General features: G+C 38.7%; 1 protein-coding gene across 2 annotated transcripts in view; it reads left to right on the plus strand.

The window, feature by feature from the left end:
* Window positions 1–15,566, plus strand: part of kcnn1a (potassium intermediate/small conductance calcium-activated channel, subfamily N, member 1a) — a 75,213-nt gene that overhangs the window by 52,878 nt on the left and 6,769 nt on the right. The window contains exons 5-9 of one of the 2 annotated variants that reach the window (XM_058066528.2): window positions 5,499–5,640; window positions 7,126–7,236; window positions 9,209–9,336; window positions 9,668–9,676; window positions 14,218–14,287. In XM_058066528.2, the coding sequence (XP_057922511.2) occupies window positions 5,499–5,640; window positions 7,126–7,236; window positions 9,209–9,336; window positions 9,668–9,676; window positions 14,218–14,287 (460 nt within the window). The remainder of the gene's footprint in view (window positions 1–5,498; window positions 5,641–7,125; window positions 7,237–9,208; window positions 9,337–9,667; window positions 9,677–14,217; window positions 14,288–15,566) is intronic. The other variant, XM_058066529.2, reaches the window with a different exon arrangement.

A 15,566-nucleotide genomic window follows, 5' to 3' on the forward strand; every position in this document is an offset into this window, starting at 1 on the left:
AATCAGTAATAAATAAATATAATAATAATAATAAGATGGTAAATAATAAAAACTTAAGAAACCACATATAGTTGGTGGGTAGACAAATTATTTTTTCAGATTAAAATGAACAAAGCATTATTAGAGCCCTGTAGACATGACAAAACACGACTATAGTCACATTTATACTCTTTTTATTTACAACATATTGCGCAACTGCAGGGTCTTGAGACACATGCTAACTCACAAACTAGAGAGCTAGCGACCTAAACGGTAGCCTTCAAGTTATTTCCTTTAAACTTAAATAGCCAGAAACTTACCACTTCCACACGGATAGGGAGGATAACTATTAACAGTTATTTAACCTTTAACATGAACATTAATCAAACGTAATAATTTTTTCTGGGTACATGATACCATACAGCATCCATATCAAACTTGCGCGGGCCGCACTAACATTAAACTTTCATATCAAGGCGGGGGCCTCAAACTAGTGTCCTGCGGGCCACATTTGGCCCGCGGGCCGCGTGTTTGAGACCCCTGGTCTAGCGACAGTGCCACTGAGGAAAAGACAAGAAGCAGAACTGGAGGTAGCAGCGATGAGGATGCTGAGGTTCTCATTGGGAGTGACCGGGATGGATAGGATCAGGAACGAGTACGTCAGAGGGACATTACATGTTAGAGACCTTGGAGATAAAGTCAGTTATCGGCCAGACTGAGATGGTTGGGACATGTCCAGAGGAGAGATAGTGAATATATTGGTAGAAGGATGCTGCCAGGTAGGAGGCGTAGAGGAAGACCAAAGAGGAGGTTTATGGATGTAGTAGTTGGTGTGAGAGAAGACAGGGTTGGATGGAGGAGATTGGTTTGCTGTGGCGACCCCTGAAGGGAAAAGCTCAAAGAGAAAAAAGAAGAATATGTTCCCGAGTGTTCCTATTGGTTTTCACCTTGGGTTTTCAGCTCTTTGAAAGCATAAAGTAGCATATACAGTACATTCATCAGCAACTAGCATATCAGGACCTGTATACCAATTGTGGACCCCATCATAAAAGACAACCTGTCCTTAGTTTTACCCTTGTTAACACGTGATGGACTGTATGTGTCATTAAACTGCAGTCCAGATTATCTGCGCTTTGCCTGCAGCATGCACCGGTGGAGTTTCCATTCTCGTAATACAATAATAACAATAATAACAATAATAATTCATCACTTTCTGCGTAATTTTCTGGTGTTTACTGCAATTAGCACAAGGGGCATCACAACATGTTTGTCATCCAGTGATCCCAGTCAGTTGTCAAATTCATTTCTACAAATAGGGTTTGAATTCGTACATTTTGTACGGTGTTTGGGGGATGTGCATTCAAATTGTGAACGATAATGGAATGCAGGCTTGCTGCAGAATGCGGCTGAGGTCAACTGCTTCCCTGCAAAACAAAACAAAAGCAAGGCTGACACTTGGAGTCCTGAGCTCAGTTTTTACACGTCTGTATGGAACATTACAGTTTGTCCTTTTCAACTATGTGGATTCATCACACTAACAGCTCTTTTTGGAAATAGGCTAATGATTCTGAATTATGTGTCATGGGGGTTTAACAGATTAAATGAATTAGCCCAAGAAAAGACAACCATTTAAAAAGGGAGCCATCATTTCAACCAATCCTGTAACGAAAATAATTTCATTATAGCATGAAAGGCGTCTGTAGTCTGTTTAGCTAAAATTAGAAGAATATTGTGGCGGTTTTGCAAATTATTTTATATTAAATTTGGTATATTTGCTCCTGCTGTTGTGTGTGAATGAGTGTGTATGTTGTGCAGAGTGTCAGAAGTGATTAGTTCCCTCACACCATCCATCTTCAATGTGTTTATTTCAGCTTTTTGTCTATCTACACACACAGACAAAAGGGAATTAGCACTTTTTTTTAGGGAGAGAAAGTGTATTGGTGGTGCACACAGACCGGATAGAGGCTACTAAAGGTTGAGCTTCATTTAGGTTCATTACCTTTCCCGTCATATAGAGCGCATTCATTTTGTATGATTGTTGACTTTAAATACCCTGCATCTATTTTCTATATAAAAAAGCAAGGTTGCGGTGATTGATTGTTCATCATAATGCAACGTGTCGAAAAGATTTTTATAACTGGGGGTAAAGCTGTCTAAGCTCTAGAAACGACCTCTTGTCCTTGAATAGGTCTAAAGTGGTGCCAGCTCTTCTCAATGCTATTCCTTAACTTGACACAGTATATTGAGAGCCTTAAAATATGATTGATCAGCCCCCCCTTCCCCCCCTGTCTCTGTTTCCATATGACTTTCTAAGAAGGGAATCAACATCAACATAAAATAAATGTATTCTTTGCTTTTAAAATCGAAAATGCAATTCATCACTTCCTATTGCCGTCATAAAACCTCCAGTAAGGCAATGTTTGAAGTGAACATCACAAAAGTGTAAAAAGAAGTGAACCAGATTCTCTCTCTTTGCTTTAAGTGGCGTGTATGATGACACGCCCCCTTCCATTATCGATTCTTCCTCTTTTCTTTTGGCTCTTTTTAGGGAATCTGTTCTTTTGTCTCCTCTGATCCATTTGTTGCTTAAATTGATTTCTTACTAAAACATGAGTACAATTTATTTGTAAATTAATTACAAACTGTAATTAAAACTTTCGTTTCGGTTCCAGATCTGACCATAATAAATTAATTTTCATTAAAAGCATGAATCCTAAAAGGGAATATAGACTAGTTAGAGCTCTAGACATGAAATAGCATCCCTATAGTCACCTTTACACTCGTATTACCAATATAGATAATATAATATAGATAATATATAGATAATATAAATAATATTAGATATAAATCAGACATAAACATAGCTAACGTTTTAGCATTGGGAGACTTCCTTGTTTTATCAATGTAATGACACCATGTCAAGATGGCTGTAAATTAGTCAGTATTTTTATTTGAAATAGACACAGGGCACTCTGACTTACAGGCTGATGCGGAAAACACACTAATTTCCTAAAAGGTAGTTCTAACACTGCATGCATAACGTCACTGCCCTCTATAGGTCACACTCTAAACAGCAGCTCAAAACAGTAACATTACTGACATCTAGTGACCAGTATAATATTACATACCATTCTGAATGCCTTGTCGTATTGTCGTTCATTTAGCCATTTTTATACTTGAAAATGTAAAATGTACGCTTTGCTTCAATATGCATGCTTGAAATAGGCCGTATTCAACCATGAAACAGTGCTAATGTATGAATTAATGTATTAACATTAATTTAAATTAATTAATTAATATTAATTTAAATTAATTAATTTTAATATATATTTTATTTATTATTAATTTATTTTGGAAAAACGTGATGAGTGAAGGTGTGTAATTGGAACCACAAATTCAATTCAAAGCGGCATGATTTGAAGTTTAATAACAAAATCTGCATGTAAAAGTTGTTCAAATTCCATATTCCACAAGCCGTGTGGTGCGTTTGTCTATAGAGGCTCAACTATAAATACTTTTCTCCGCTGTTTGAGAATATGTATGACTCCGCCTTCAAGACTCGACTCCCTCTCTGCTCGCCTTGAAGTAAAGATGAATGAAATTAACGTACTTGTCGCTTGTAATTACAATATTTATCCAGTTGATCAAGTCAAGCCCCCTGGCAGCTATCAAAGGGCAGCTGGTGAAGTGTTGGGATGCAGGTAAAAGAGACAGGGGTGTCAAACTCAATGAGCTCACCCAGTACTGCACCGCTGTTTACAAGTAAGCCATCTGATGAGAACTTGCTCTTCAACTCCAAATAGACTCCAGGGTTCCCCACCCGCTCTCAATATACTGGCACAGAGGCATGCAGGATGCAGACATTGTTTTCCAACTCCTGCATGGTATTATTATAAAGGCTGCTTCTCTGCATGTCATCAATGAAGCTTGAATCCCAGAGACTGCACTTTTCTTCAAATCAAAACCAAAAAAAAAACTCACGTTCTTTTTTTTAAGCATGAAAAACAACACAAGAGTAGAAGTTTAAAGAACTGCGGATGGGATGACTTGTGACTCGATACAATGCACTGCCTGGGAGGAGAGGGCGGAGAGTCTTCAAAAAGATCTAGTCTAGTTTGAGCCCAAGTGTTCCACGTCAAGTGTACTAAATGGAAGGTCACTAATTATTGGGGCCGTTTTGAGTGCACATTTCTGCATACAGGTGGTCCTCCTGTTACGACGTTTCATGGTTACGACACACTCCCATTAACTATCAATACTGTGCAAAAAGAGAACTGGTTATGTGTAAAAGAATACGGAAAAATACGTTGTCCCAAATGAACTTATACGTCGTAAAATGCACAGAAGGTGGAGAAACGGACCAAGCTGCATAGATGATTCAAGACGATAATCTTGAACATATTACTCTATTATGCTATTAATGAGCCTGTCTCTCCCTCTCTTGCAACGCCCCTTCCACAGGGCTAAATCTATGGAGTTGTTCTGTGGGTTTTATTTCGTTATATGTTTATTATTTACCTTTTTTTCATGTTTTCAAGACTGTATTTCATATACCCGGCATGTGCTCTGTGCACAATGTGGGTAATTGATCCTAAAATTCCACTTAGTCCCGTTCGTAAACTGAGGACCTCCTGTTGCTGGAATGTTTTCCTTATGGCCTACAGTCTTAATCCCCTTTAGAATATTTTTGGTAATTTCCCAAGAATACATTGACACACATTGCCTTGTCAGGAGGATATCAGATAGGAGCTGTCCCAAAATGAGTATTTGATTTTCAATCCTAAACAAAATCCTTTCTCCTCCGAGACAGCCCATTGGGAATTCCAGGACCTGGAAGTTGAATGGGGTGGGGGGTGGGGAAGGCAGATGTGCCGCAGTGAAAAATTTTTGTTTCGCTGCAAAAGGCATGTCATCATCAGTGCAGCTTTGTGCAGCGTGTCCCCCCCCCCCAAATATCTTTGCATCTTCACAGTGGGGGGCCCTTGGACTGTCAATTCAAGCATGGCTGTCATCTATTTTCAGAAAGCAACATAATTAGAAGTGACCATTTCCAGTATGGGGGACAGCATAAACTCAAGTGGTAGCTTTTGAGCAAAGTGTGAATATATATTTAATATATATAATATATATTGTATTTCTGGATCAACTGGAATTGCATTTTGTTGGGTTGACATGTTCAAATCATGTTTGACCTGTGCTGCGTCTCACCATCCCATGATGATTTTTTATGTACATTTATGCAGCAATAATTACATATTTGGCCCATGTTTACCCTAAATTACGTTTTCCTTTTAACATGTAGTGTTATTGACATCTACTCCTATGTTTGTGCATTTTCACACTGTATGGTTTATCAAAATGTTGTACGTGTAACACCTCCACTACTCCCTTACCTCCCACCACTTCCATTTGGTTTACTCCATCTCTACACCTTTATTCAGCATGCTCCCCTTTCCACAAACTGTGTGTACTTTTACTCACTGCGCATCTCGCACTTCTGCTCGTCTTTCTTACTTCAGGTATCATGACAAACAGGAAGTGACCAGTAACTTTCTGGGAGCCATGTGGCTCATCTCAATTACCTTCCTCTCCATTGGCTACGGGGACATGGTACCGCACACGTACTGCGGGAAAGGCGTGTGTCTGCTTACAGGGATTATGGTAGGTTTCCTTTTTCCAAACCTGCTTATAAATTAGTTATTTTTGGATGAAATCAGTTTACACTACCGTGTATTTGTTACAACCTTAGCTTTTACTCAATTACAGCAAAAAGCAATGTGGCAGCAAGGCCAGGTGGACCAATAAATGCAGGAAAGAAGGCAAGAAAAAGCCACGTGAAATGCTGCTCAAAACGGTTCCACAGGATCAAAATTCAAAAATAAAATAAAAATAATCTCCAAAACACGAGGGAAAACTAAGAAAACTTGAAGTAGACTCACCACAAGACATACAAGGACCAGACAAAGACTAGACAGAAAGCACACAAAGGTGCAAAAGAGCACACAAGGAAGAAAACACAGCAAAAACCACAACGAAAACAGCAGTCTTCAATACAATGAGGTCCTCAATTTACTTCAACTTCAAAGAGATCAGAGTCCAATTAGGTTTTAGGTAAAGCTGCATAATGTGCTAGATTGCAGACTACAGAAAAGATTAATTAATTAATTAATTCCAGTTAGTGCAATGGTTCTCAACTGGTATGGCTATGGGCCCACCATCACCACTCACTAACAAGTAGCAACTCAAATTAAGAGGAGAGAATTTTTTTCAACTTAAACTTGTCAAAAATCTTCCATTTAAGTAGACTCTTTGCTACAAATGATTGCTGCATGTAATCGTGAGATGCTGTTCTCCCTTCATGGCGAGCCAGCAGATATCTGCAGCTGTGTGTCAGAAGGATGGCAAGTTAAATTCTCGCTTTCATCCTCTCTCAGTCAAACTGCACAAAGATGGCCATAAACATGGCATGGACGTAGCAAGTGAATAGCACAGACAAGAACGTGAAGTATGGACATGGGGTCATTATTGGTGATCCGTGGATACTGATTGATTGATACTGGCTCTTCATGCTCTAAAATCCATTCTCAAATTAAAATATCAGTATTTTTGATACTTTGGTCATTTGAGGTAATGTTTGGCTGAAAAGTCTTTCTGTTTTTTATTGTTTAAAATACAATTTTCACTTATTTGAGATGATTTTTCTTCTGTTGTTGTATATTTGAGGCTCTTTTGTGATTAAGGGCTATATAGTAAATAAACTTGACTTGACTATATTAGCTTGACTATATTGTAAATTCCTAAAATTACTTAAATTATAAGTAATAATTATTAATATAATAATAATAATTAATAATATAATAATTAGTAATTTTATTGGTAAATGTATTGAATTCCCTGTACTCTTTATGTTATTAGTATATGAAATACACATCACCAGTCGTTATATACATATAGTGTGTATTTTTTGGCCAGGTTCGCGACCCACCAGTTGAGAATCCCAGGTTTAGTGGCAAGGTTGTTGAATTTCTTGAGTTAAATACTTTATTTATGATCCCTTGCAGGCTAGCTAATGATGTTAGCATGTTCCTTGAGCAAATATTCCACCACACTGTATGTGGAAAGACTGAGCGTGTCTTTGTGCAACAGGGAGCTGGCTGCACTGCACTTGTGGTTGCAGTGGTGGCCAGGAAGCTGGAGCTGACCAAGGCAGAGAAGCATGTCCACAACTTCATGATGGATACGCAACTCTGCAAACGAGTGAGTGATAAAATTCCCCGTTATTGAAACGTGCAAGAAAACTGTGGCGGAATTTCCAAAGTTGAACACAATTTCAGCTTTCATGATTACTTTATGAGTTGTTTCCATGAATGAAGTAATCTTACCCAAATAAGCAGCTTGTGGTTTAAAAAAGAAAGTATAACAGGTGTGGGTTCATGGATTTCTAAGGAAATCTAAATTTAAGATAAATCAGACTGTTTTGTGGTTGAATACGGCCTATTATTAGAATATATCTAATGTTGTCTAAATTAAACATTTTCAAGCATACACTTAAATAAAATGCAGATATAAGTCATTAAAAAGATGCAAATACATTGGTGTAGTATTCTACACTAGTCACTAGGTGCCAGTAATGTTACCATAGCGGACTGTGAGTGGCAAAATTGACGACTGCTTTTATTGCAGGTTTCTATTATCTTAAAACAGGCACAACAATTAAAAATAAAAACACAGCCTACTGATACAGCCGGTAACCTACGGTAATGTCACTTCCTGTCCGCCACTTACTCTGCTCCCCTCGGGAACAGGCTATATTGGGTAAACGAGTGTTAAAGTGACTATAGGGGTGTTCACATCTTTATTAATACGTAAAGTACAACAGTTTGTTTGTAAATGTCCCAACCATACAAATAAATGAGGTTTGACTGTAGGGGTGTCACAAGATCTTGTGGAAGAGATAGTAAATAGATTCATTAATCACACAATAATTGAAAAGAAACTTGATCCTTTTGCCATGCTCGATATACTGCCATGTGCATATTAGTTCCACAGAACAATGGCATGAACAGAGTGAGCCCTTTTGTCAGTCATACAGTATCCTTGTCTCGGTCGGTGGAGGCGGGGCCGGTCGCATGCACACAAAGTGCAAAAGAATGTATTGTCATATATTTTTTCCTTAAATGCAATGATAAAATGTCACAATAGATGAAAATATGAGCTGGAAAATTACATAATATTACAAATATACAACATAAGGTGGCCAGAAATATTTCAGTATTGAACAAAGCAAAATTTGTTCTCAATCAGAAATCACTCCACACTCTTTATTGCTCTCTGGTTCTACCATATCTTACTTATTGTGTGGAAATATGGGATAATAACTATAAAAGCAATTTCACTTGCTAAATGTACTGCAAAAAAAGGTCAGTAAGGATAATTCATAATGCCGCCTACAGAGAACATACTAACTCCTTATTTCTAAAATCACAAATACTTCAACTTGCTGATATAGTTCATCTTCAAACAGCTAAAATAATGCATAAGGCTAAAAATAAGCAATTAGCTAAAAATGTCATCCAATACTTCTCTACAAGAGAGGAGAAATATGATCTCAGGGAAGAAGTACATTTGAAATACTTCTATGCTAGGACTACGTTATGCTAGCCATAGCATTTCAGTATGTGGAATCAAACTATGGAATGGATTGAGTAAGGAAATCAAACAATGCACAACGATGAGCCAATTCAAGAAACAATACAAGCAGTTGATGTTTGCTAAATACAAGGATGAAGAGTCTTGAACCAGTCATGATGTGCTATATATATCACTATATTGACACTTACTATGGTACCCATTATGGCATTGGATGCTGATATTAAAAAAACAAAACACAAACCAAAAAAACTGTATTATGGAAAGCAGGAAGTGAACAAATGTAACAGTTACTGATTGTAAAAGTATGGCGGGGAGCTGGAGGGGTAGGATTTAATATGCTTTGCTTCTTCCTACTCCTTTTGGACATGTGGAACTGGGAACTGATTATGGGATGCACTCAATTGTAATCTGATGCATGATCAAATGAAATAAAACCATTACCATTACTAAAAACTCATTCTCAAAGACCCAATATCGTGTCTCATGACACCTCAATTTGACTGTATTCTAACTTACTGGGATGCACCTGTATACCTGAACAACTACTGAGGGTGAAAGTTGACCTTGTTCTCCACAGGTGAAGAACACAGCTGCCAATGTACTCAGGGAAACATGGCTCATCTACAAACACACCAAGTTGGTGAAGAAGATTGATCACGCCAAGGTGCGAAAACACCAACGCAAGTTTCTCCAAGCCATTCACCAGTAAGTCCTCCAATATCAGCACCCACTAAGGAGAATCAATCACTGTTGAAATCCTTATAATGCTCAGTTTGACGTGACACGAGTGTTTTAGTTCAGGTACATTAATCATCACTGGATTCCTGTGATTGTCAGGCACACACACACACACACACACACACTACAAATTAGTATAATGGTCCCCCCCTCCCTCCCTTCCTTTCTTCCCTTTTCCCTCCAACCACCCTTTGACCTTGTGCTTACAGTGAGAAGTGTGAAGGTATCAGTCGTTTGGTGAATGTCGTGGGGTTAAAACTGTACTGTGTTCTGTCTTTGTTTTGCTCTATCACCGCAGAGCTCAGAAGTAAGTTGAGTCTTCTATGTATCCTCCTCCTGTCTCCTCAGCATCCTCCTCTCTCCTCCATGTCTGCCGTTGACATGCATGAACAGAGTGTGTGTTGCCAAAATAAGAAAAAAAAACAACAACATACAAACTCCAAAAAATGCTGAATGCTGATTTGTTTTTGGTTTCACTGAAGTCAGTCTTTCATTTACTTCTTTCTCTCTCTGCCATTTTCTGAATGGAATTACATTAAAATAATTTGCCACCGGTGTTGATCGTGGAAGCTTGTTTGGAAAGAGCGTGTGAAAGGAGAAAAAAAAAAAAAGCATCTTGCAGAGAATGAGCTTGAGCTTTGTTGGCCTGACCAGCGGTTCATATTCATCTCCAACGTCCTGTTTAATGTTTGCCCATGATTAATATAGCTACTCTGGAGGCTATATTAACCTGCATCAACAGAACTCATTGTGCAGTCCCACTGATTTTGTCAACACGCACACACACACACACACACACACACAAAGTAATGTTCTGTAGTTCTAATGAGGTTGAAGTGTTTGTTGTTATTTTAAGGAAGCACTTTTTCCTTTCAAAGACAAAAAAAATACCCAATACATGAATACAATAAACATAAACAGTTACTCCCTAAATTATTCATATTCCAATTTTGAAGGCAAAAAGAAATAAAGAAAAATAGTTTTCAAACCTGCTAACTTCAGTTGTGTTTAAAAGGCTAAATGAATAGCATTTAGTTCCTGGAGTCTGTGTTGAGCAAGAAAAAAAATGACACAAAATATGCTCCTGAAAAGTAGCACAGTTGACAATGGTTAGCAAGATGGCCTAACATTCTGGAGATCAAAGGTTCAAATCTATGCCTGTGCCAAGTTTGTAGGTGTGTGTTTTCCCCGGTATTCCGAAAACAAATGTTAGGTTTAGTCAGGAGTCCGCAGAGCCATTTTACTCCCTTGCTCATTCAAGAGAATAGTCTGGAGCCGCAAAGCATCAGTCTCTTTATAACGTTACCAGTTTTAACAAGAGAATAGAGCAAATACAAGTGCAGTGTGCGTGTGTAGCAGATGCCAACTAGTAGGGTTATGATCATAACTAGTATGGTTATGATAGTTGGTTAAACCTCATGACCTGAAAAAATGTGCAGAATGAATTACGAGTCTCCCACGGTTTTGATTGACTGCCAGTTTTGGAAAGTAGTTCAGAGGAAAAATAAATGGAGTTGATCGAGTTAACAATGAAGTTAAATTTACCAAAATATCTGTGTAAATGAATTTAGACTTACCTGGTATGTTTACTCTGGCACCAACAAGTTTTTTTATAAATGTCAATTCAATTTCTATTTCAGAAATTGGACACAAGTATTTTTTTCCATGTTTACCTGCGAGAACCTAGAATCCTGTTCGCTCATTGGTCGGTCAATAAAACTCTCCCTGATTGGTCTTTTGCAACAGCCATAAAAAAAACATTAAAAAAATTAAACATGCACAGATTTCACATGTTGCAAGCATGGACAGAGACTGGCAACAATCAGGTTCCGTTGAAAATGAACGACTAGTGGCGACGTACTGTATGTCACCTCTTGTGTGTGGCTCACATCAATGAGTTGTGTTCGGTCGTTCGAGCCCGTCGTGTGCAGGTCTGGACTGCAGGGATCTACTTTGAAATATATGACAACTTTTCAGAACGTGTTGAGTGCTTACAGCGTTTTGTGTTGTTTCTCACCACATATGAAGCATAAATACAGTTAGTTTATGGCGTTGGCAGGGAAGACGTGTCCCATCTCAACCATAGCAGGCAGCCAAACACCCGCTTCCCTTCCAGTCCTTGTCATAACTCAGCCAGGATGCATTCACTGTCTCACAGAAAGTCGGATTTTTCAAAACTCATTACAATGATGCGCATTTTCCCCATTTGGGTGTTAAAAAATATACTAGCATTGTGAAGGAAGCCACAACAAAGAGGCTGAAGAGAAGCCGTGCGTTGCCGACCCCCGAGTTCAGTGGAGTCTCTACATAGTCCATAGGTGTGAAAGTGTGTGTGAATGCTTGTCTATTTGAGCCCTATGATTGGCTGATCAGCTGGGATAGTCTCCAGCTCACCCGTGACCCTAATGGGGTATACAAGTGGTATAGAATTTTATAGAATGTATGACCATTCTCTAAGGGGAAGCCCACCTGCCACCTCGGCTTAAAACTGCACTGAACATGATCCCTTCTGTTGTAGAGTTGCATAATCACCTCTTTGTGCTTCTCGTGCAAAAAAAACTAAAAGATGTATATAAATACGTCCAATATCGTGTATCGTCTCGTCTTGTGAGCTGACACCCCCCTAGTCATATCTAATAATAATCTCATTAATAATAAATGAATCAGGCTTTTACAATATAATAAAAAACAAACACTTTGGACACGCCAATTGTATTATGCTAGTGAAACACAATGATATCAAAGTCTTAGTTCATCAATCACAGTTTGGGTCAGTTCGTTCTCTGCATCTGAAATCTTAAATCAGGGGTCTCAAACTCAATTTACCTGGGGGCCACTAGAGCTAGGGTCTGGGTGAGATTGGGCCGCATCAGGTTTTCCCCAAAAAAAACGCATTTATTAAAAACAGAAAAATGAATACATTTTGCTTTGGTTCCGATTTTCTACAAGAAACGCTCTGATAAAACATTCCACTGTTATATCTTATATCTGTTATATCTTAATTTTTATTTTTCTACACAAAATAAGATGAAAAATAAATCAAGAATAAAGAAAATCAATCAGTAATAAATAAATACAATAATAATAATAATAATAAAATGGCAAATAATAAAAACTGGGTAGACAAATTATTTTTTTCAGATTAAAATTAACAAAGCATTATTAGAGCCCTGTAGACATGACAGAACATGACTATAGTCACATGTAAACTCTTTTTATTTACAACATATTGCGCAACTGCAGGGTCTTGAGACACATGCTAACTCGCAAACTAGAGAGCTAGCGACCTAAACGGTAGCCTTCAAGTTATTTCCTTTCAACTTAAATAGCCAAAAACTTACCACTTCCACACGGATAGGGAGGATAACTATTAACAGTTATTTAACCTTTAACATGAACATTAATCAAACGTAATAATTTTTTCTGGGTACATGATACCATACAGCATCCATATCAAACTTGCGCGGGCCGCACTAACATTAAACTTTCATATCAAGGTGGGGGCCTCAAACTAGTGTCCTGTGGGCCACATTTGGCCCGCGGGCCGCATGTTTGAGACCCCTGTCTTAAAGGGAACTTTATTGTCACGCCAGGACATATTTAGCAAGTTTTAGCCCAGTCAGTACAATTGAATCAACAAACTATGATAAAATATGCATTCAGCCCCGTGTGTGGTGTCTCAATATATTTTGTCCACACAGTGTAAAGGCAGAAACCCCCTCTAGAAGTGAGCAGTCACACTCCACTCTCATATAGTGATTTACTCATGCATAATGGCCCTTGAATGGCATCTTGTCTCATAATTTGCTGAACAGGGAAATTCCTCTCTTCACACGTCCAGATGGTGACGCCGCCACACCAGAAACAATGACATTATTCCAGTCAGTTTCAACACTGTTCTAAATCTAAGCACAAGTACTGTATGTTAAGTAGGCACAAAATCTCATATCAGGCCTAGGTATTGAATCTATGGCATCTGCAATGACACATAATGTACAAAGACAACAAACACACCAATTCACTGAAGATACCAACATTTCATTGTGTACAAATCACTCACAGTCACTGCACGCTTGCAGACAAAAATGTCTATTTGGATTCCTGGCACTGGACTACGTGTAGCAGTGACAATGGGCATGCCATGTTTTCTTTTTAATGTCTTATTTTGGGGTGATAAGCGATGAGTGAGTTGAAACTGATTTGAAGGGTTCGCCAGAATGGAAGCATATTGCATCGCATGTTTTTCCTCCAAATAATAACAATGTAGTTCCATTAAACTTGTACTATGTCCTGTGTCAGTTGATGGTGTGTATTCATATGAGCTGGAATGTCAGTTTTATTTGATTTACAATAGCATTGTTTGCAAATTTGCCACTGAGCCGTATTGAATTCAAGTTTAGCGATTAGAATTCAAGAACAATACGCTAATATGAGTATATGTCCTAAACATTACTCTGCAAAATGTTGTTCTAAGTAGAGGTAGATGCAATAAAACATGAGATACAAATGTAATATGCTTCCGTCATTTTGCATGCTGTGGTTGAATTGACAAAGACCAGGAAATGCTTGAATCTGTATACATATATCTATTCAGTATATATGTATGTATATTAAGTTCCAAGCCGCTAATTGCGATGCATGCGCACTGACATCTTTTATTTTAAATTCAGTGTCACAAGTGTGGGAACGCTCCTGATAACAAAATGTGTTCCTCCTCTCTTCTTCTCTATCGGCCCCAAACAACCTGCAACCTTCCACTCTTTTTGGCTTCCTCCCCCCCTCCTGCCTTCTTTGTCCTTTCCTCTGTCCCTTCTCCGTCCCTCTTGACTTCCCCGTGCCTCCACCTAGACTGCGCAGTGTCAAGATGGAGCAGAGGAAGCTCAACGATCAGGCCAACACCTTGGTGGACCTGGCAAAGGCAAGTTTCGATCTTTTCAGGGACAAACTCACATATAAAAGTCTCTTTATAGAATTGCATGAGAAACTGGACACCACAAATACAGTATGCCTAAGTAACAAATACATAGGATTCAAGTATATCTTAAAAGGACACTTTTCAGACTTATGTATGTATGTGTTTCAAATATTGTTTAAAACATCCCAATGGTGTACTCTCGTTCTACATGATGGGGAAGTGCCACATCACGGGGGTGGTGCGCTCCCCAACCCCTCATCTTTTGAATTTCTCAACTTTAGGAAGGGCTGCACGGCGGACGAGTGGCTAGCACGCAGGCCTCACAGCTAGGAGAGTTCAATTCCAACCCTCGGCTCTGCGTGGAGTTTGCATGTTCTCCCTGTGCATGCGTGGGTTTTCTCCGGGTACTCCGGTTTCCTCCCACATTCCAAAAACATGCTAGGTTAATTGGCCACTCCAAATTGTCCATAGGTATGAATGTGAGTGTGAATGGTTGTTTGTCTATATGTGCCCTGTGATTGGCTGGCCACCAGTCCAGGGTGTACCCCGCCTCTCGCCCAAAGACAGCTGGGATAGGCTCCAGCACCCCTGCGACCCTCGTGAGGAAAAGCGGTAGAAAATGAATGAATGAATGAATGAATGAACTTTAGAAAGTCCATGTATGACAACTTAATGTTAAGCGCTGCTCAGTTAAACCGGAGTCAGGTACCAACGGGAAGAGGATACTAACTTGGCTCAAACAGTTTCTGAAAGGTTGGGCAAGTTAGTAAAGTTAGTAAGAGTTATGATGCTCCAAAAAAGTTATGCTATTTTATATGCAATGGTGATAAGTGAAGCAGTCAAGCAGCTGAAATCTACTTTATTTTTATTAATATAGATTTAAAAAAATCATGTTGTCTTTGATTTTTTTTCTGAAAAATATTATTTTAAAGACAAGTGTTGAAAAAGAGGGGTTGTCATATTTATTATGGTTGTATTATATGTCGTCTCAGATGTCTCACTCATCTCATTTGTTACTTAAGGTAACATTAACCGCTATAAGACATAAAGAAAAATGAAAACACATAATGTTATGGTTCAGTTCAGGGGTCCACAATTACATTAGTCCACGAGCCAGAATCTTTCTCGGCAGAAACTGTGAGGGCCAGATGGTATCGTTAAAAAATGTTTTTAAAAAGATATTAGCATCTGTACAGTATCTCAGCTGTTCCCAGAACAGTATTGCACTCTTGTGGGCGAACATGCTGGAACTGCTGGAGCCATTCCTCCAGCTTCAAGGTTA

Source organism: Doryrhamphus excisus, linkage group LG6 (genome assembly GCF_037039965.1).
Source record: "Doryrhamphus excisus strain RoL-2023G ecotype Guam linkage group LG6, RoL_Dexc_Guam_v1.1, whole genome shotgun sequence".
Classification (NCBI taxonomy): Eukaryota; Metazoa; Chordata; class Actinopteri; order Syngnathiformes; family Syngnathidae; genus Doryrhamphus; species Doryrhamphus excisus.